Source organism: Ovis canadensis, chromosome 21, assembly GCF_042477335.2.
Source record: "Ovis canadensis isolate MfBH-ARS-UI-01 breed Bighorn chromosome 21, ARS-UI_OviCan_v2, whole genome shotgun sequence".
NCBI classification, from domain to species: domain Eukaryota; kingdom Metazoa; phylum Chordata; class Mammalia; order Artiodactyla; family Bovidae; genus Ovis; species Ovis canadensis.
Window position 1 is genome coordinate 39,158,819 of NC_091265.1, and position 21,895 is coordinate 39,180,713.

Here is a 21,895-nt window from a genome sequence, read left to right on the forward strand (position 1 = left end):
TAGTAGCTGATATTATTTACAGCTTATTTTATGTGCTAATTTTCAGTGCTATTAAGATACGTTATTATGATTCAGAGTATTTCAAGTTATAAATCCCCCAAGAACCCCCAAGAACTCTTCAAGCCCATATTCCCAGAAGGCTTAACACAGTACTGGTGTAATGGTTGTCCTTTAAAAATACTTTTTTTCGGAAACAAAAGACTTACATTATGTTGTGATGTTTAGCATCTTACGTTACTCACTGCAGTCTACCCAACTAGTTGTGTCAGCCCCAATACAAAATAAACTTGTCCTGATAGAGTTCTATCTATTCCTTTGATCATTTGACACATATGCATGGAATGCCTACATTGTGTGTACCTGATAAAGCAACGAATGTACAGTGATGAAATACAGACAAGGTTTCTGCCCCCCAAGGATCTGTACATTTGTGGCAGGAGACAGTTACACATATGCATATGCACAATACATATGAAAACCAAAAAAATGCTGTAAAAGGCATAAAAGAGAGTGATACAATGAAGCAACTACTTCAGATAAAATGGCCAGGGAGAGTCTCCTCAAAAAAGTGGCATTTGAGCTAAGAACTAAATGAAGAAAGAGCTTTACAAATAGTAAGTACTAGACAAGGTGTCAGAGAAGGCAATGGCACCCCACTCCAGTACTCTTGCCTGGAAAATCCCATGGACGGAGGAGCCTGGTGGGCTGCAGTCCATGGGGTCACACAGAGTCGGACACGACTGAGCGACTTCACTTTCACTTTTCACTGTCATGCATTGGAGAAGGAAATGGCAACCCACTCTAGTGTTCTTGCCTGGAGAATCCCAGGGACGGGGGACCTGGTGGGGTGCCGTCTCTGGGGTTGCACAGAGTCGGACACGACTGAAGTGACTTAGCAGCAGCAGCAGACAAGGTGTTAAGAAAAGGGGAGTTTCCTACGCTTCTGGTGGAATGTAAATTGGCGGAGCCACTGGAGAATGGGCTTCCCTGGTGGCTCAGTGGTTAAGAACCCTCATGGCAATGCAAAAGATGTAAGAGACATGAGTCTGATCTCTGGGTTGGGAAGATCCCCTGGAGGAGGGCATGGCAACCCACCTCAGTGTTCTTGCCTAGAGAATCCCCATGGACAGAGGAGCCTCATGGGCCACAGTCATAAAGTCGCAGAGTTGGACATGACTGAAGTGACTTAGCATGCAGGCATGCACTGTGGAATGCAGTATGGAGGTTCCTTTGAAAAGTGAAAATAGAACTATCATATCATCTAGCAACTCCACTCCTGGGTATATATCTGGAAAAACAAAAACTTTAATGTGAAAAGATACATGCATTCAATGTTCATAGTAGCACTTATTTGCAAAAGGTAAGATATGGAAACAATCCAAGTGTCCATCAAGAAATGATCAGCTTAAGAAGATGTGGTATATATGTGTGTACACACATACAGATAATGGAATATTACTCAGTCATAAAAAGGAACAAATGACTGCCTTTTGCAGCAACATGGATGGATGCAGAGAACATTATATTAAGTGATATGTCAGAGAAAGAAAAACAATATCTGATATCAATTACATGTAGAATCTAACAAAAATGATACACATGAACTTACTTACAAAACAGACTCACAAACATGGAAAACAAACTTTGGGATACCAAAAGGGAAGTGGAAGGAGGGAGGGACAAACAGGAGTATGAGATTAACAGATATAAACTACTATACATAAAATAGATAACAAGGATTTGTTGTATGGCACCAGAAATTATTTCCAGTATCTTGTAATGGAATATAATCTGCAAAGAAAAAAAAAATCACACTATACACAGGCTTCCCAGGTGGTGCTAGTGGTAAAGAACCTGTCTGCCAATGCAAGAGACATCAAAGGAATGAGTTCGATCCCTGGGTTGGGAAGATCCCCTGGAGGAGGGCATGCTACTCACTCCAGGATTCTTGCCTGGAGCATCCCATGGACAGAGGAGCCTGGCTGGCTACAGTCCATAGGGTTGCAAAGAGTCGGGCATGATTGAAGCAACTTAACACAATGCATGCTATACATGTGAAATTAACACAACATTGTGAATCAGCTATATTTCATTTTAAAAACATGCAAGCAAACAGATATTGAGTGCTTCAGACAGTGTTCCAGCAAAGGCAAAGGCCCCAAAACCAGGTGATTTCACTGTCACGTGCAAGACTTGAAAAGATCAGAAAGGCTAACACATATAAGAGAAAGCCCAAAAGTGGACAGGGACAATGTCACCTGAAGCCTGGAGGAAAGACCATGCGAAGAGTTAGAAATTTATTTTACATTTACTGGGAAGGCATTAGAAGAATATAACAAGAAAGTGATATGATCAGATCTATACATCTATTATGCCAAGAAATATTCTGAACCAACAGTGCTTTCAATTACTGAGAGGAAAAAAAAACAAACCTAAATACTGGTCAGATTCCTGTTCTTAGTAAGACTCATTTACAAAGCTATTTTTAGTGAGGAAATGAAAGGGAATTCAGATGAACGATTATCCAACTTTAAAATGTTACTAATAAAAACAACCCTAGTTCTTTGCCAAGGACTCCAGCTCACCAATGTCTTCCTGTGCAGAGCTGGAATCAGTTCACGGATGAAGAAAGTGCATCCCCGGGGAGGCAGAGCTCTGCTCCCTCAGGCACACCACTCAGCATGGCAGAGAGAAATCAGTAGGTGAGGTGGCCACGACATCTGTCATCCTAGCAGGGACATTTATGACAGGGACAGGGCATGACTGGTAATTACATCAGAATAGGCATAAAGTGGGGTTGTCCCTGGCATTTGGGATGTAGGATCACCTTTGACCTAGGCTTGTGTCTCTACTTGTACCAAATAAGCTGTGAGGCCAGAAGCAAGGTGTTACCCTTTCTATGACTGTATTTCTTTATCGGACAGATGAACTATGGTTGCATTTTCTCATTTACTGAACACCAATTACCAAAGTGTCTCGCTGAAGAGACAGAACAATAAACCTTACTTTACGTTTACAGACTAGTGCAAGAACAATAAACTGAACAGCAGAACAGCTACAGAAGCATATGCCAGGATAGAAGCTCGAGAGTTAGCAGAGGAAGAGGACTGATAACTCCTATGAAAATGCCAAAGAACGCTTCACAGCGATCTGGTGGAATCTGAGCTGAAGTTAGGGAAATGAGCAGAAATTCATTTTCGAATCAGCATGATCAGGAAAAGAGAGGGTCATCCCTGAGTCAGAGCTCTGCTCCATTCCACCCAGAGAGGGTCGGCGCATGCAAAGGTACAGAAGTGTGTGACACCATGGTGGTCAATTGCATCAACGAGCTGATCGCTATGGTCTTTCGTGAACAAAAAGCTGAGCATCCCACATTTATTGATATCAAATACAGTTTTTAAAAGTGAAAGTTTTGTTTTTAGCCCGCAAATGTAATATCACATATGTCAAAATTATATCTTTCTATCTCCAATAACAATAGCCATTTGATCTATTCCTATTCACATAACATCTATCTACTATGAGTTGCATATATACAGAAGTTCCTGGCCACGGAGTAAAGGAAGTATATGAAGACCCAGGATAAATGCAAAGCTCTCCGTAAAGTTGCAAATCATTGCTTTAACAATAAAAAGAATAGGGATGGAGTATGAAATAGAGTGCTGAGTATGCAGAAACATATGACTATTTCCATTTTACACACAAGATAACTGAGGTACAGTTTAGATAAGATCTTGCAGTCATGCAGAGCTGGAATCTGACTGCAGGGAGTCTGGCTCAAGGGTCTATGCCTGCAACCACTACGCTGCACGCCTTTCAACAGTAATACCAAGACTGCAATGGACAAGCTATGTGCTTACTGTTCCCTAATGCATCTTTGCTTCAGAGCCCATCTCAGGGCAGAAGTTGTAAAAACACTGATTGATTCTTAGCAGCAACCTTTAGGGAAAAAAAGACTCGCAGTGAGCAGAGACAATGGATTTTCAAAATCAAATTTCCACTTTCTAATTCAGCATTCTGAACTTTGAGAACCCATGGTCAGAATGCTTGCCCTCTGGGTCAGCTCAAATCAGCATTAAGAATTCAGCTGAGTCTACATGACATGAAATAACTGGATTGGTTAAGGTTCTCATGGAAACAATTACATTCTTGATCAGTTGTTTGGATTTCATGAAAGGTATAAGGTCTTAAAGGTGAAGAACTCTATCTGTTAACTTCCTCTGTTCAGCAGGTAACAGAACCATAAGCAGAAAAGAGATTAAAGGAGACCTTGCAAAGATGATGGCAGCAGTAATAGCAACAATAATAAGGTTAAATTGACTCTATTATATTTGTGCATCAATCCAAAGCTTATAATCTTTAAATATATGGCATCCCATTTAAATCTAACAATATAAATATGTGCATTATTATCCACATTTTAATATATTCACAATGAAGGCTCAGAGAGGTGCAGTGACATTTGTAGCACAAGAGCTGAGATTTAAACGGAACTTTCTATGTCCAGTAATATTTCCTTTTCTGCCACAGCTGCATCTCAAACTGCAAAAAATTCTAGCAAGTCATCATGGTTTCCTTCAGAAAGAACTAAATACCACAGCCTACAGACTCAGGCTTTGTCCTCCGACTGCCCTAGTTTTTGAATAATAGTTCTAAAACTCTACATCACATAATCCCTGGCCTGATTCTTGGATTATAGAGAGAGCAAATGTGAGAACTGATGAGTTTTAACCAGTGAGGGGTCATATTTTAACACTGGGAGCTGAATAGACTACCAAAGCAGGCTGCCGCTCCTGCAAAGGTCCAGAGGGATGGAGGGCATGGCTGAAAGCTGCTTACCAACACAGGACTCCCCGGACAGTGAATAGGTCCCATCGTCATGGAAACCGCTTCTGCACTCACAGTGGTACCACCCTGGTAGGTTAACGCAGCGGGAATGGCTGTGGCACTCAATGATCCCCTCTGCACATTCATCAATATCTGCCTCAGAGAAAAACACAAGCCCACCAGGACATTAATTTCTTTCGACACTAACCTTTTAATAAACACCTAACACACCTAACATAGTCATGTCAACATACTGATTAAAACCGGTGAGTCACCTAAAATGAAAGTTACTGGAAGAACCAAGTCCCATCTTTTTCCCCAGAATTCAAACAAAATGAAAGCTCATTTTGGATGCTCTCTCATGAATTGAACAATGGATGAGAGCTGATGGTCATGAAGACATTTCTAACTGCACATGCTGAATCACCAAAAACTAAATGCAGGATGTCTGGCACAGGTCTGTAATTCAGAGAATATGATTCTTCTCTGAATTGATGATTCCAAAACAGTAACTCCAGATATTGCTTGGTATTCTTTGAAAATATTTGTGAACAAATAAGTCCAGGAAACTCTATCTTAAACAGTGTTAAGCTAATGATTTTTAGATTTCAGTCTCGTAGATTTAACACATTTATATGCCCTGTAACTTGGAGAGGAGAGTCATAATATGCACTGTTTCCCAAATTTGTTGGGTGAAGAGTGGTTTTTCTTTGGATTGCAGCTTATGAAACTAAGGTTTGGGGGATTACAATTTGGCAACTATTGTTCTATCTCTACAACTGCCGATTCACAAAATGACTTGATTTATGATAGTCAATCAGAGCTGCTCGTTCTTCAGTCATTCCTCATTAAAGGAAGTATTCTAGGCTCTATTTGCTCTAGAAGCTGGCTTCATAGAATCAGCAAATGCATGGTTCACTCAGATTCTCTAGCCCAAAACTTGCCTCTGAGCTGAAGGAGTGACACCCCTGCAGAAAGATGAGCTGTTGATTGTCACAGTAGGCTCAGCTCATCTTACACAGCCTCTTCAGATAACTATTTCTTGGAATATAGCAATTGCTGGCTGGGAATCTTCCCCTATTTCTCCTGGAAATACCTATACTACAGCAGTCTTATATAAAAAGAAATCAAACTCATACTAATATATAACACATGAAAACCACATGATAGAATGGAAACCATAGTCACAGAAAACTAATCAAACTATTTACATGGGCCACAGCCTTGTCTGACCCAATGAAACTATGAGTCATGCCATGTAGCGCGACTCAAGACGGGTGGGTCATGTTGGAGAGTTCTGACAGAATGTGGCCCACTGGAGAAGGGAATGGCAAGCCACTTCAGTATTCTTGCTTGAGAACCCCATGAACAGTATGAAAAGGCAAAAAGATAGGAAACTGAAAGATCAATTTGCCAGGTCAGTAGGTGCCCTATATGCTACTGGAGATCAGTGGAGAAACGACTCCAGAAAGAATGAAGGGATGAAACCAAACCAAAAGCAACACCCAGTTGTGGATGGGACTGGTGATGGAATTAAAGTCCAATGCTGTAAAGAACAATATTGAAAATGAAATTGGAATGTTTGGTCCATGAATCAAGGTAAATTGGAAGTGGTCAAACAGGAGATGGCAAGAGTGAACATTGACATTTTAGGAATCAGTAAACGAAAATGGATTGGAATGAGTGAATTTAATTTAGATGACCATTATATCTACTATTGTGGGCAAGAATCCCTTAGAAGAAATGGAGTTGCCCTCAGAGTCAACAAAAGAGTCCAAAATGCAGTACTTGGTTGTAATCTCAAAAACAACAGAATGATCTCTGTTTGATTTCAAGGCAAACCATTCAATGCCATAGTAATAAAAGCCTATACTCCCAATCAGTAACGCTGAAGAAGCTGAAGTTGAATAGTTCTATGAAAACCTACAAGACCTTCTAGACTAACCCCCCAAAAAGATGTCCTTTTCATTACACGGGACTGGAATGCAAAAGTAGGAAGTCAAGAGATACCTGGAGTAACAGGCAAGTCTGGCCTCGGAGTGCAAACTGAAGCAGGGCAAAGGAGAACAGAGTTTTGCCAAGAGAACACACTGGTCTAGCAGACACCCCCTTCCCACAAAACAAGAGACAACCCTACAGATGGGCATCACCAGATGGTCAATACTGAAATCAGATTGATTATATTCTTTGCAGCCAAAGACGGAGAGCTCTATACAGTCAGCAAAAACAAGACCAGGAGCTGACTATGGCTTAGATCATGAACTCCTTATTGCCAAATTCAGACTAAAATTGAAAAAAGTAGGGGAAATTAATAGACCATTCAGATATGACCTAAATCAAATCCATTATGATTATACAGTGGAAGTAACAAATAGATTCAAGGGATTAGATTTGATAGACTGAGTGCCTGAGAAACTATGGACGGAGGTTCATGATATTGTACAGGAGGGAGTGATCAAGATCATCCCCAAGAAAAAGAAATGCAAAATGGCAAAATTGTTGTCTGAGCAGGCCTTATAAATAACTGAAAAAAGAAGAGAAGCAAAAGGAAAAGGAGAAAAGGAAATATATAAGCATCTGAATGCAGAGTTCCAAAGAATAGCAAGGATAAGAAAGCCTTCCTCAGCGATCAATGCAAAGAAATAGAGGAAAATAATAGAAAGGGAAAGATTAGAGATCTCTTCAAGAAAATTAGAGATGCCAAGGGAACATGTCATGCAAAGATGGGCACAATAAAGGACAGAAATGGTATGGACCTAACAAAACCAGAAGATATTAAAAAGTGGTGGCATGAATACACAGAACTATACAAAAAATGATCTTCATGACCCAGATAACCATGATGGTATGATCACACACCTAGAGCCAGACATCCTGGAATGTGAAGTCAAGTGGGCCTTAGGAAACATCACTATGAGCAAAGCTAGTGGAGGTGATGGAATTCCAGCGGAGCTATTTCAAATCCTAAAAGATGATGCTGTGAAAGTGCTGCACTCAATATGCCAGCAAATTTGGAAAACTCAGCAGTGGCCACAAGATTGGAAAAGATCAGGTTTCATTCCAATCCCAAGAAAGGCTATGCCAAAGAATGCTCAAACTACTGCACAATTGCACTTATCTCACATGCTAGCTAAGTAATGCTCAAAACCCTCCTAGTCAGGCTTCAACACTATGTGAACTGTGAACTTTCAGATGTTCAAGCAGGATTTAGAAAAGGCAGAGGAACAAGAGATCAAATTGCCAACATCCTTTGGATCATCAAAAAAGCAAGAGATTTCCAGAAAAACACCTTCTGCTTTATTGACTATGCCAAAGCCTTTGAATGTGTGTATCACAACAAACTGTGGATAATTATTAGAGATGGGAATACCAGACTACCTAACTTACCTCCTGAGAAATCTGTATGCAGGTCAGGAAGCAACAGTTAGAACATGACATGGAACAACAGACTGGTTCCAAATCGGGAAAGGAGTACATCAAGGTTGTATATTGTCACCCTGCTTATTTAACTTAAATGCAGAGTACATCATGCAAAATGCCAGGCTGGATGAAGCACAAGCTGGAATAAGGATTACTGGGAGAAATATCAATAACCTCAAATATGCAGATGATACCACCCTTATTGCAGAAAGCAAAGAAGAACTAAAGAGCCTCTTGATGAAAGTGAAAAGGATAATGAAAAAGTTGGCTTAAAACTCAACATTCAGAAAACTAAGATCATGGCATCTGGTCCCATCACTTCATGGCCAATGGGGAAACAATGCAAACAGTGAGAGACTTTATTTTGGGGGGCTCCAAAATCACTGCAGATGGTGATTGCAGCCATGAAATTCAATGATGCTTGCTCCTTGGAAGAAAAGCTATGACCAACCTAGACAGCATATTAAAAAGCAAAGACATTACTTTGCCAACCAAGTCCGTCTAGTCAAAGCTATTGTATTTCCAGTAGTCATGTATGGATGTGAGACCTGGACCATAAAGAAAGCTGAGCACCAAAGAACTGATACTTTTGAACTGTGGTGTTGGAGAAGACCCTTGAGCATCCCGTGGACTGCAAGGAGATGAAACCAGTCAATTCTAAAGGAAATCAGTCCTGAATATTCATTGGAAGTACTGATGCTGAAGTTGAAACTTCAATACTTTTGTCACCTGATGTGAAGAACTGACTCATTGGAAAAGATCCTTATCCTGGGAAAGATTAAATGCAGGAGGAGAGGTGGATGACAGAGGATGAGATGGTTGGATGGCATCACCGACTCAACGGACATGCATTTGAGCAAGCTCCAGGTGTTGGTGATGGACAGGGAAGCCTGGTGTGCAGCATTCCATGGAGTCAACAAACAGTCAGACACGACCGAGTGACTGAAATGAATAAAGCACATGGGCTTCCCTGATGGCTCAGCAGTAACGAATCCACCTGTAATGCGGTAGCCACAGGTTCAGTCCCTCAGTGGGTACGATTCACTGGAGGAGGGCATGGCAACCCATTCCAGCTTTCTTGCCTGGAGAATCCCCATGGACAAAGAAGACTGGTGGGCTATAGTCCATAGGGGCACAAAGAATCGGACACGACTGAAGCAACTTGGCGCACACGCACATAACATATAATGGATACAGTGTACTTCACAGTCCTGTTCCGCATGCCCTGCCATGGGCATCAGTCCAGGGGCAATCAGTGACCTGTGGTGCTATGTCCCTGAAAAGTCCTGAGTTGTGTACTGCCATTCTTATCTCATGGCAGTCAAGTCAAGAATAGAGAAGAACGAAGCAGCTCTCTGTTCCAGACAACTCCATCGTGGTCGTTTTCTGCCAACTGGCATCTTATTCCTTCATGGCTGGGACATCCCCTTCATGCTGCCCTTTGGCCTAGCACATCCCTTACATTTCTAAATGCAATCAGCCCCCAGGATCAAGTACTTCTGTGCACCTTTAGTCATTGCAGCCAGGTTGTGTGTGCATTTAGTATACATCTCCAATAAATAGATTTTCAACAGCTATGTTCTCATTTCTGAAATTTTTATAGCCATGTGGTTCAGTGGGACACACCTTGGATCATTAAAAGGTTCAAAAGTTGAAACAGAGAAATTACCTGAGGCTATGTCTCACAGAGGGGAAGGACTGGCCCTAAGTTATGAAGTCAGTTTGTCTACTTCTAAATGCAGGTCACCAAGAGGAACAGCACAACTGTAAGACTGATTTTCAGAGGTACCACCTCTGTATGAGGCTGAAAGATAAGTCTCTGTAACAAAGCAGCAACACATTCGGCCTCAGGCACTTATTTCCAAAGCTTCCAGAAAGGCAGTTATGATCCCCACAGACCCTGCTGCTGCTAGACTAAGGACAATATTTAGGTAACAACCATCTAGCCACAGTTAATGTGTCAAGAAACCAGGAAATATAAAAGCAAAAGCTTCCCCAATAACCAAAACAGTCATATGTTCTGGTTGGTCTCAGGGTCACCTGCTGCCCCATTCACTCTCAAAACCAACCCAGTTTGGAGGTTAAATTGTCTGAACACCTTACGAATAATTCCCCTGCCCTCAATTAATAAGCAGTTTCTCGGAGGAGCAGGAGGAGCCTGGTAGGCTGCAGTCCATGGGGTCACGACACGGCTGAGCAACTTTACTTTCCCTTTCATGCATTGGAGAAGGAAATGGTGGCCCACTCCAGTGTTCTTGCCTGGAGAATCCCAGGGACAGGGGAGCCTGGTGGGTGCTGTCTCTGGGGTCGCACAGAGTCGGCCACGACTGCAGCGACTTAGCAGCAGCAGGAGGAGCAGGAGGAGCAAGAGTAGTGAAAGATGTGCGAAAAAATTTTTTTTTTCAATTCACAGATGTTTTTCCCAAACTAAAGTAAGAGAGACTAGCAAAAGCTTCCAGCAGGGTAGAAGCTATCTGTGTAGCATAGGGAATTCTTACAGGGAGTAAAGAAAAGCAGACAATTTATACATCTACAATTACTTTACAGACACTAGGGAATCCCTGGCTTATAGGGAAAACTAGGAAAGTAGTCGTGGCGTCCCTGGCCTGGCAGCTGCACTGACCACGGCAGTTTCTGGGGACTCACTGGGAATAATCAAGGCTCAAGACAGACCAGCACCTGGAAACAAGGCTGCAGCTTTCTATTCTGTGGGTCAGGTCTATAACTGAAGCTAACAATTTCATTTTATATGAAACCAGGCTGCACATGAGAGGTGCTCATATTTTCGTGTTCAGAAAACTATTTCTTCTACATAGTCATAGTAGTATTAAAAGCAACCACCACAAACCCAAATACAGAAAATACTTGGAAGCTTTTCAGTGATACCGCAGGGACTTTAAAAATGGTAAATGGCTTGCGGCTGCCTTTGTCCTAAGAGATTTGTTTCTACCAGTCAGCACTTGCTACAGGCAAACAAACAAGACAGATGCTCTGGGAATGGGATCTCTGTGAGTTCACTATGGAATCTGGCTCCCTGTCTTAAGGAATTCTGATAAACTACAGTGTGCCTGGCTGCATCAGCCAGTGTCAGCCATCCCAAAGGAAACACGCAAAAAAAACATTCATTTTTCCTTCCTATAGCAAATCCTTGAGTTTTGTTTAAATCTCAGTTTAATCCAGCACAGACCTGAAAATGGTGGGGAGACATTGGAGGATTCTTGAGCTTGGAACCTATAGTATTCATTTCTGTATTCAGTGTCTGCTACATAATAACTCATGGCAAATAGGTGGGGAAAAAATAGAAACAGTGGCAGATTTTATTTTCTTGGACTCCAAAAATCACTGGAAATGGTGACTGTAGCCATGAAATTAAAAGATGCTTGCTCCTTGGAAGAAAAGTTATGACAAACCTAGACAGTGTATTAAAAAGCAGAGACATCACTTTGCTGACAAAGATCCAATATATAGTCAAAGATAAAGTCATGTACTAATGTGAGAGTTGGACCATAAGGAAGGCTGAGCACTGAAGAACTGATTCTTTTGAATTGTGCTGCTAGAGAAGACTCTTCAGAGTCCTTGGACAACAAGGAGATCAAACCAGTCCATCCTAAAGGAAATCAACCCTGAATATTCATTGAAAGAATTGATGCTGAAGCGGGGGCTCTAATACTTCGGCCCCTTGATGTGAAGAGCCAACTCACTGGAAAAGATCCTGATGCTGGAAAAGATTGAGGGCAGGAGGAGAAGAGGGCAACAGAGAATGAGATGGTTGGATGGCATCACCAAATCAATGGACATGAGTTTGGGCAAACTCCAAGAGATTGTGACGGATAGGGAAGCCTGGAGTTCTGCAGTCCATGGGGTCGCAAAGAGTTGGACACAACTTAGTGACTGAACAACAACAATGTGATAATTCACGTGAGAGCCAAGGTCACACAATTGACAAATGGTGAGACCAAGTTCATAATGAGCTAGAACCCATATTTGTCACTCTCTCTCACATCATGTCATTGATAAATGAAGAAAGAATGATTTATACAAAGACAATACATTTATTCAATTCTCTAAATATCCTCTGAGATGAAAATATGAGTCAAGGATGGTATTTGTGTTGTAGCAGATACAAAAATGAAGACAACACGATCCATGAAATCCAGGAACTTGATCAGGAAAAAGCAGCATATAATATATGCTCATCCTTCAAACCCCAACTGACACCACCTTCTCCAACTCTTCCAGATATACAGCACCTATCTCCCCTAGTGATTCAATGTATACACACACATCTATTTAAGCACAGCAGTATTTCCCCTTTTCTGTACATCACTGAAATGCAGAGTTTCTAAGAATTGAGACAACATCTTAGGTGTACATTTCATGTGATTATAAGGGACTGTCAAGTAGTTTGAAAGTGGCCAATAAAAGTTTGTAGGAATGAATGAATGAAAGAGATTCAAAGTACCGCAAGAGATCCTGCTGTTTGCAAATCACAGAGATACAAAGTCAGTTCACAAAACTAAATATTATGGGGTTAGTTTAATCTTTATATATTATCTACCTCTAAAAGACAACATGTAGTTTCTTTTTGTTGTTTGGTTGGTTTGGTTTGGTTTGTTTAAGACTTGGAGAGGGGATCCAGATGGGGAACACGTGTATACCTGTGGCAGATTCATGTTGATGTATGGCAAAACCAATACAATATTGTAAAGTAATTAACCTCCAATTAAAATAAATAAATTTATATTAAAAATAAATAAAAATAAAAAAAGACTTTGCTTCTGAGTCTAATTTTCAGAGATTTTTAAGGCAGCACAACAAGCAACAAAAGACACACAGGTAAAGTTGTCTTCAATCAAGAGTCTTATTTGCGCCTTGAGTTTTTAATTCACCATGATGGCTACCAAAGGTTTTTTAAACAGGATGTATCCTAAGAAACACGTTTAATCCTATATTGAATGTACAGTGAATTTGCTATCAAAAGTCATTGACAAACACCTCCTTGGATTCTTGCAAAATTCTAGTTCCTTCAGTTGGGTCAATCTCTTCCCTCAGCTGATCTCCTCTCTCTTAGATTTCATATGAATTAGGTGAAGTTCACAGTGAAATAGTGGTTCCAGCTGCAGCTGGATTATAACTTTTCTATAGGTTTGTATTTTGAGTCATAAGGGAAAACTTGACGCTTTTGCTCATTCAGCAGTTTATTAAGCATACTTGTATGAAGCTGTATTCCATCCTATGATAAAAAATTAAAAGATTAAGCCTCTTTACACCAGACATGTAGAGTCTATCAGGACAACTAGAATGTAAACGTATAACCATGGTTAAGAACATCAGCTTTGGACACAAATATGACTTCAAACTCCTGTTCACCAACACACTAATGTATTGTTTAGAGTTTTGTTCCAAATCTTTGCTTTCTCACCTGTAGATCATGGATAACAAAATCAAAGTTCATAGAAATGAACAAAAAAGACCCTTAAGCAGAATCTATTGCTTTTCCCATTGAACAGTTTATTAATGTTGACATCTATATTTCTGCTTAAAAAGAGAAGACAGAAAAAAGTTAATATTAACTTGTAATCAGGTAACTGGTAAGGACTGAGAGATGATTTCTGGATCTTTAAAAGTGTTCATTTGTATTCCGAGACAGCTGTAATACTGCAAAACATTCAGGAATAGAATCTGTGACTCTGTAATATGGGTATGCATGCTAAGTTGCTTCAGTCGTGCCTGACTCTGCATTCTCATGTACTATAGCCTGCCAATCTCCTCTATCCATGGGATTTTCTAGGCAAGAAGACTGTAGTGGGCTACCATGCCCTCCTCAGGGGATCTTCCTGACCCAGGGACTGAAAGCGTGTCTCTTACATCTCTGGCATTTTGTAGATGGGTACTTTAGCAGTAGTGCCACCTGGGAAGCCCAAATCTATAATATATATCCCATAAAACTGGATTCTCTCCTCCCCCACCAAATTACGTGAATTTAAGGAAGTGGAAGTTATACCATAAAGTGCTCAAGTATAGTGAAAGCAAACCTGATTATTATTGAATAATTGCTGAGTTCCAGGATTTTACTGAGCATAGCATATCTCAGAATACATGAGGGAAACTAAAAAGACAAATAAAAAAGCGAGGCTCAAAACCACATGGAGGTATTAGCTCACACCAGTCAGAATGTCTATCCTTAAGAAGTCAACAAATATCAAACGCTGCAAACAGTGGAGAAAAGGGGACCCTCCCGCACTCTCGGTGGGAATGCAAATTGGAACAGCCACCATGGGGAACAGTCTGAAGATTCTTTATAAGACTCAAAATAGAGCTGTCATAAGACCCAGCAAGCCCACATCTGGGCATATATCTGGAAAAAGCCCTAATTCAAAAAGATACAAGCACCCCAGTGTTCATAGCAGCACTATTTGTAAGTGCTGTAAATAGCGAAGACATGGAAACAACCTAAGTACCTATTAACAGATGAATGGATAAAGATGCAGTACATAATATACAATGAAAGTTTACGCAGCCATAAAAAAGAATGAGATAATGTCATTTACAGCAACATGGCTGGGCCTGGAGAAAATCATACTAAGTGAAGTGAGTCAGAAAAAGACAAATATATATCATTTACATATGGAATCTAAGAAAATTTATACAAATGAGCTTGTTTACAAAATAGAAACAGACTCACAAACATATAAAACAAACTTATGGTTACCAAAGAGGAAGTGAGGATGAGGGAGAAATTAGCTCAAGATTAACAGATACACACAACTGTATATAAAACAGATAAACAAAGACCTACTGTATAGCACGGGGGATTGTATTCAATATCTTATAATATTGATAATGGAATATTATAATCTTATAATATTGTAATGGAAAAGCATCTGAAATATACACTCACGTTGTGTGTATGTCTGTGTGTATGTATACACACTGAATCACTTTGCAGTACACCAAAAACTAACACAACATTATAAACCAACTATACTTTAATAAAAAGTTAAAAAGATAGGCTCTACAGTAGGAATAGGCTAGCTTTTCCATATTTTCTCCTTCTTTGGCTCCCAAGCATGTATTCTGAGCACTCTTTTTCCAATGAGTGATGCCATATGACTAAGCTCCAGCTGTGAAGTTGGAAATAATGTAATTCCAGTATGGCCCTCAACATGTCTCTTATGAACCTCCATGCTATTTCCACCTCTCCCTGGAGGCTGATGTACCGGGAAACTTGGAAGCCACATGTGGAAAATGGCAGAGCCTTGGTTTGTCTGGCTCCCTGCATGACTAGGCAGAGCAGAGCCCTTACAGAGACCTGAAACTGTCAGGTACTCTTCATGTGAGCAGAGATGTGCTTCTGTCTTATTGAGCCAATCCACAGGTTGGAGCTGCTTTATTGTTACAGCCAGTTTTTCCTGTTTTCATAGACCTTCTTACATATTAAGGGGAAAGACTGTGCTCAGGTCAGAATCATGTAGACACAGTTTCTAAAAATGAAAATAAGCAAACAAGACAAAAAACTTCAGCACCAATGAAGATTATACAGGCAGGTAAAAAAGCGGTTTTGTGTTGAAAACCAAGAATCAAAATAATGTGCAAGTGGGACAAAGCTTTGTAGTCAGATAACCTGAGTTGGCGGAGAAGACAATGGCACCCCACTCCAGTACTCTTGCTTGGGAAATCCCATGGACGGAGGAGCCTGGTGGGCTGCAGTCCATGGGGTCGCTAGGAGTCAGACACGACTGAGCAACTTCACTTTCACTTTTCACTTTCATGCATTGGAGAAGGAAACGGCAACCCACTCCAGTGTTCTTGCCTGGAGAATCCCAGGGACAGGGGAGCCTGGTGGGCTGCCATCTATGGGGTCGCACAGAGTCGGACACGACTGAAGCGACTTAGCAGCAGTAGCAGCAGCAACCTGAGTTGGAATCCTGGCTCTGTGACTTCCTAAATAGAAAACTCTGAGCAGTTATTTATCTTTTTTCAGCTTTCAGTTTCCTTAGCTCTAAAGGAGAGGGTATTACTTAGCTCACATTGTTGTTTTAAGGATTGAATGAGATCAATGGAAAGCTACTCTACCAAGCTAGGCAGGCACTCATTATGTTTGCAATCATTAACATCCTCTAATTTCTAATCCCCACGTGGTCACAAAGGAGCTATGTGTCCAGGCCAAGACAGTCCAAGTCTCAAAGATTCTGTTCTTTTCACGTATAAGGCAAGGCCTGTGCTATAGCACACTTCGGTCCTCTTCCAGCTTTAACTCCCCATAAGGTGGCAGATCTGGGCTTTGGGCTTATGTCTTCATCCACTGCTAACCAGCTGAATGGTGCTATCGAGTTTAAGCGATCTCTCTGTACCCCAGTTTCTTCATTAGTCAATTTGCAATAGCAAAAATAAATGTTTTGTCTGCCTCACAAACGAAGCTTCAACAAGGCATGAACAACCTCCAGAAGTCAATTAACTGCTACACTGAATATATGGTGACATCATTATTACTGTCTCTTCTTTGTAAGTCCTGATTAGCAATAGTTTTGGTCCATTAAACTGAAAGGTGTCTGCTATTAATAACAGCATCAGTGGCACTGGTGATATGACTCTTCTCCACCTTTTGTAAATCTCTTTTTTACTGAGTTGGCACAAGAAAATCAGTCTCTTCCTGGTTGTACCTTCCTATTTTACCTCCAAAATGTTTCTTTTTATTTGATTATTCTCTGCACAAATCATTCCTAAATGCATCCAGAAAGAATCAATTTATCCCATTGAAACTTTCATCTCTAATCTGGAGGGTTTCTGATCCACAACTCTATAATCTGACTGCCAACAAAAGTTAATATACACATTTACTGTTGCCTACGAATTAGCTAATCTCAGAGGTCTCTTCATTTCAAATTTATTCTCCCCAAAACGTTATACACTATGTATCTTTCTATGTATCAATCTCATTTTCCTTCCCAATATTCCATCCTAGCTCTCATTCCTCACAATCAATGAATATAAAGTCAAAGTTCTTCTAAAGGCTTATGAAACCCCCCATGATCAGCCTGCTCTTACCTCTTTGAATTCATCAAATGCTTCCTTTTGCTTATACTGGTCAAGACAGCCATTATGACTTCCCAGCTACTACTCAGGCATATCAGTCATGCTCCAGCCACTGCATATGTTGTCCACACATGCTGTTCCTCTTTCTAGAATGTTCTCACAGATATTTCCATGGCTTAATCTCTCAATCTCCAAGTCTGTACAAAAAAAATTGGCACCTTCTCAGCAAGCCCTTGCCTGGCCACGGCATCTGAAATTACAACCATACCTACTTATTCCCAATCCTCTCTCATTACGTGTTTCTCCTTTGTCCTTACTGGCACCTAACATACTTTGTTCTTTACATGCACATCTATATAAACATACTTTATACTTCACACACATATCTTCTATCTGTCTGTCTTCTCCTAACCACACTGGAAGCCTCATGAGGAGACATGACAGAGCTGGACCTGGCATTCAGTGGGGATGAAAGGAATATTTGCTGGTGAAGCAAAGACAGAGGAAAGGAGGAAGATTCACTGAAAATTCTTCCTTTGACATAGTTGAAAAATCTGCTCTTCATTCATTCTCTACATTTGCTGTGCATACCGTGCTCTAGTTCCTTACTTTCTCAGACCCGAATCAGTGCAGTATCTCCTGGGTGGGATTTCCATCACTGTCCTCTCCAATTCACAGAACATATAGGGCTGATGTTCCAAAACTAATTGCTCAGAAAATTTTTTTATCAAAATCACAATAGCTTTTCTGGCATGCGACAGCTAATTCAGCTTGGGCAAGTGGCTTTCGAACTCAATACATTAATTCTTTTATTTTTATAATAAGCAAAGATTAAACTAGACCAATGTTTGTCACTTAGTCTTCAACAGAGCTCTGGGTGTCCATAGAGGCTTTTTAGGCAGACCAGGTGAATCTCCAGATGGACCCATCCTGAGTGGCCATTAAGAAGTAATACATTTCTGTAGTATAATAACAATGACATGTCTCTGCTGCTGCTGCCGCTGCTGCTGCTAAGTCACTTCAGTCATGTCCGACTCTGTGAGACCCCACAGACAGCAGCCCACTAGGCTCCTCTCTCCCTGAGATTCTCCAGGCAAGAATACTGGAGTGGGTTGCCATTTCCTTCTCCAATGCATGAAAGTGAAAAGTCAAAGTGAAGTCAGTCGTGCCCAACTCTTAGCGATGCCATGGACTGCAGCCCACCAGGCTCCTCCATCCATGGGATTTTCCAGGCAAGAGTGCTAGATCTATTAAAGTTCCACTGAGATGCACATTGTTAATTTTAAAACGATGAGCTAGATCATATTCACTATCAGTCTGAAATTTCTATGATTCTGTGTTTTTAATATATCTGGCTCCTATAGTATTAAAAAATTATCATTATTATAAAAACCTCCTATCAGGCAAAAAGACAATAATCTGACGTCACTTTGCCAACCAATTCTCTTTTATTTCTCAAAATTCTTCAGCACAAAACCTTGGCATAACTCTGGCCTGGTTGCCCTAGTATTCCATATTCTATGGGGAATTTCATTTCATGTTTCCCCCTCTGTAAGTGACTGTTGTTGTTGTTGTTGTTGTTTTAACAAAAATCCAAGCACAAATTTTAATCCCACACAAAAAATAAAATCCTCTTGCTCTCCTCTAAATTCCTATGGGGTTTAACAGTTCTATTACCTGAATTCCTACTGTGTTCTTTAACATGGTTCTGCAACCTTATTTAACTTATATCCATTCTATTTTAGAATAAACTGTATTTCTTGCTAGAGTTTCTCTCATTACCAAATAGAATGTTTGAACTTCTACTGATTAATTATTTACTCTGTGTCAGGCCTTCTGACAAGTGCTTTATATTCCCTACTTCATTTGATCCTCAGAACAGCTCTGACATAATTTGAACCACCTTAAACAGAAAATGGGGGCTTAGATGTTTAAATCATATGCTTCCAGTAAAGCACCTGGAGAGCAGCAGAGAGGGATTTAAATCAAGGTTTATCTGACTCTGGAATACCTCCTTTATACCATACAGCCTCCTGCATATTTTGGAGGAAGAAGGAACTTCTCTTTTATCATCACCTGTGGTTTAGCACCATTTGAGGCCTAAAGATGATCTAACTTATTGTTAGCAACAAATGTGCAGGAAAACAATCGAGTACAGATTTCTGTCAATGCTGCCACAGAGGAGACAGAAATTAGAGCTCGAGTCTAGCCAATTTAACTGCCTGCTGTAACGAAAATACATACTCTTCAAAGGAAAATTCTACCTCTAGTATATAGGAACATAATATTTGACATACAATAAAAAATGAGATACATCTAAAGAAATAAAATGTCACCATGTGAAAGAAAAAGCAGATAATAGAAACTAGCCCCACTTATACCTAGATGGTAGATACAGTAGACAGAACTTTAAAGAAAAAAGAAATGTTCAAGGATTAAAATAAAAAGATATTGAGTTGAAAAATAAATAGACTTCTACCTTTACTAAGGATTGAATAACAGCAGTTGGACTTACCTTCCCACCCAAAATAACAGAACATACATACATACATACACATATATATATATATATATATATATATATATATATATATATGAAAAAATAGTTTCAAGACATTGGAAATTAGGCAGTGTGGAAAAATGAACCCTGAAAGACATAAAAGGCATGAGAAGAGTCCTGCACCTGCCCCATTTGCTCGCTTGAGAGAGGTCTGGACCTGGTACAAGGTTGGGGGAGGAGCACAAGAGGAGCCCAGTGCACTGCCTAGTTTAAGGCTGCGGAGCTGAGGGTCAGGAGAGAGCAGGACAGCCAGAGCTTGCAGGGCAGAATAGCGGAGGGCGAGAGCTGCACATAGAGGACGCTAGAGTCCTGCAGGGTGTCCTGTTCAAGCATTTCTCAAAGTACTGATCAGCAAGTGAGTGTCATGAAACTACTCAAGGCTGGAGAAAGATAACCAGAACAGATTAGAGGTAACAGTTCCTGGTGGTCACCTAGGGAGGGGCCTACAGCCTGCTTCCACAAGCTAGACTGAAAATTCTCATAATTCACTGGATAGTGCTGGATGATAAGTTACTACAATCATGTCTGACTCTTTACAACCCTGTGGACTGTAGCCCATCAGGCTCCTCTGTCCGTGGGGTTCTCCAGACAAGAATACTGGAGTGGGTTGCCATGTCCTCTTCCAAGGGATCTTCGCAACAGAGTGATTGAACTTGCATCTCTTATGTCTCTTGCATTGGCAGGAGGGTTTTTTACTACTAGTGCCAGCTGGGAAGCCCCAAAGAAGTACTGGATGGAGTTCACTAAAAGGTCTTGCCCCAGAAGTGTAGAATGATTAGCCTCATATGAAATACAGCATTGGCCTCCACTAAAAATCTTAATAGCAAGACTCAAAATGGCATAATTGTGTGTAAGTATCTTAACTGTCTCCCAGAAAAAAAGTCAGAAATATTTCAAGGACTACAAAAATATTGTATATCTAAAAGGTAAAATCAGCAATTACTGATATTCAAACAAGATTATTATGATGATTGAAAACAGTATAATCTAACTCAAAATGAAGAGGAAGGAAGTCACTTGATATCAAAACAAAACTGACAGATGTTAGAAAATAGGAAATTAAAACAGTTACTATAATTGTATTCATGTAAAGAGTTAACTAGAAATATGAACTGGACTGGAAAAGGTCTGTTTTCATTCCAATTCCAAAGGAAGGCAATGCCAAAGAACGTTCAAACTATTGCACAATTGCACTCATCTCACATGCTAGCAAGCTAATGCTCAAAATTCTGCAAGCTAGGCTTCAACAGTACATGAACCAAGAACTTCCAGATGTTCAAGTTGGATGTAGAAAAGGCAGAGGAACCAGTGATCAAATTGTCAACATCCATTGGATCATAGAAAAAGTAAGGGAATTTCAGAAAAAACATCTACTTCTGGTATATTGACTACACCAAAGCCTTTGACTGAGTGGATCACAACAAACTGGAAAATTCTTCAAGAGATAGGAACACCAGACCACCTTATCTGCCTCCTGAGAAATCTGTATGTAGGTCAAGAAGCAACAGTTAGAACCAGACATGGAACAACAGACTGGTTCCAAATTGGGAAAGGAGTATATCAAGGCTGTATATGTCACCCTGCTTATTTAACTTATATGCAGAGTACATCATGAGAAATGTGGGGCTGGATGAAGCACAAGCTGGAATCAAGATAGCTGGGAGAAATATCAATAACCTCAGATATGCAGATGACTCCATGCTTATGGCAGAAACTGAAGAGAAACTAAAGAGCCTCTTGATGAAAGTCAAAGAGGAGAGTAACGTGCTGGCTTAAAATTCAGTATCCAAAAAACAAAGATCATAGCAACTGGTCCCATCACTTCATGGCAAACAGATGGGGAAACAATGCTAACAGTGACAGACTTTATTTCCTTGGGTTTCAAAATCATGGCACATGGTGACTGCAGCCATGAAATTAAAAGACGCTTGGTCCTTGAAAGAAAAGTTATGGCCAACCTAGACAGCATATTAAAAACAGAAACATTACCTGGACAACAAAGGTCCGTATAATGAAAGCTATGGTTTTTCCAGTGGTCATGTATGGATATGA

General features: G+C 40.4%; 1 protein-coding gene across 4 annotated transcripts in view; it reads right to left on the bottom strand.

Moving 5' to 3' along the window:
• The window catches only part of NELL1 (neural EGFL like 1), a 1,018,153-nt gene that overhangs the window by 74,191 nt on the left and 922,067 nt on the right, over positions 1-21,895 (bottom strand). For 2 of the 4 annotated variants that reach the window (XM_069565320.1, XM_069565324.1), the window contains exon 16: positions 4,840-4,980. The exons of the other annotated variants lie outside the window; for them this stretch is intronic. In XM_069565320.1, coding sequence (XP_069421421.1) covers positions 4,840-4,980 — 141 coding nt within the window. The remainder of the gene's footprint in view (positions 1-4,839; positions 4,981-21,895) is intronic. 4 annotated transcript variants of the gene reach the window in all.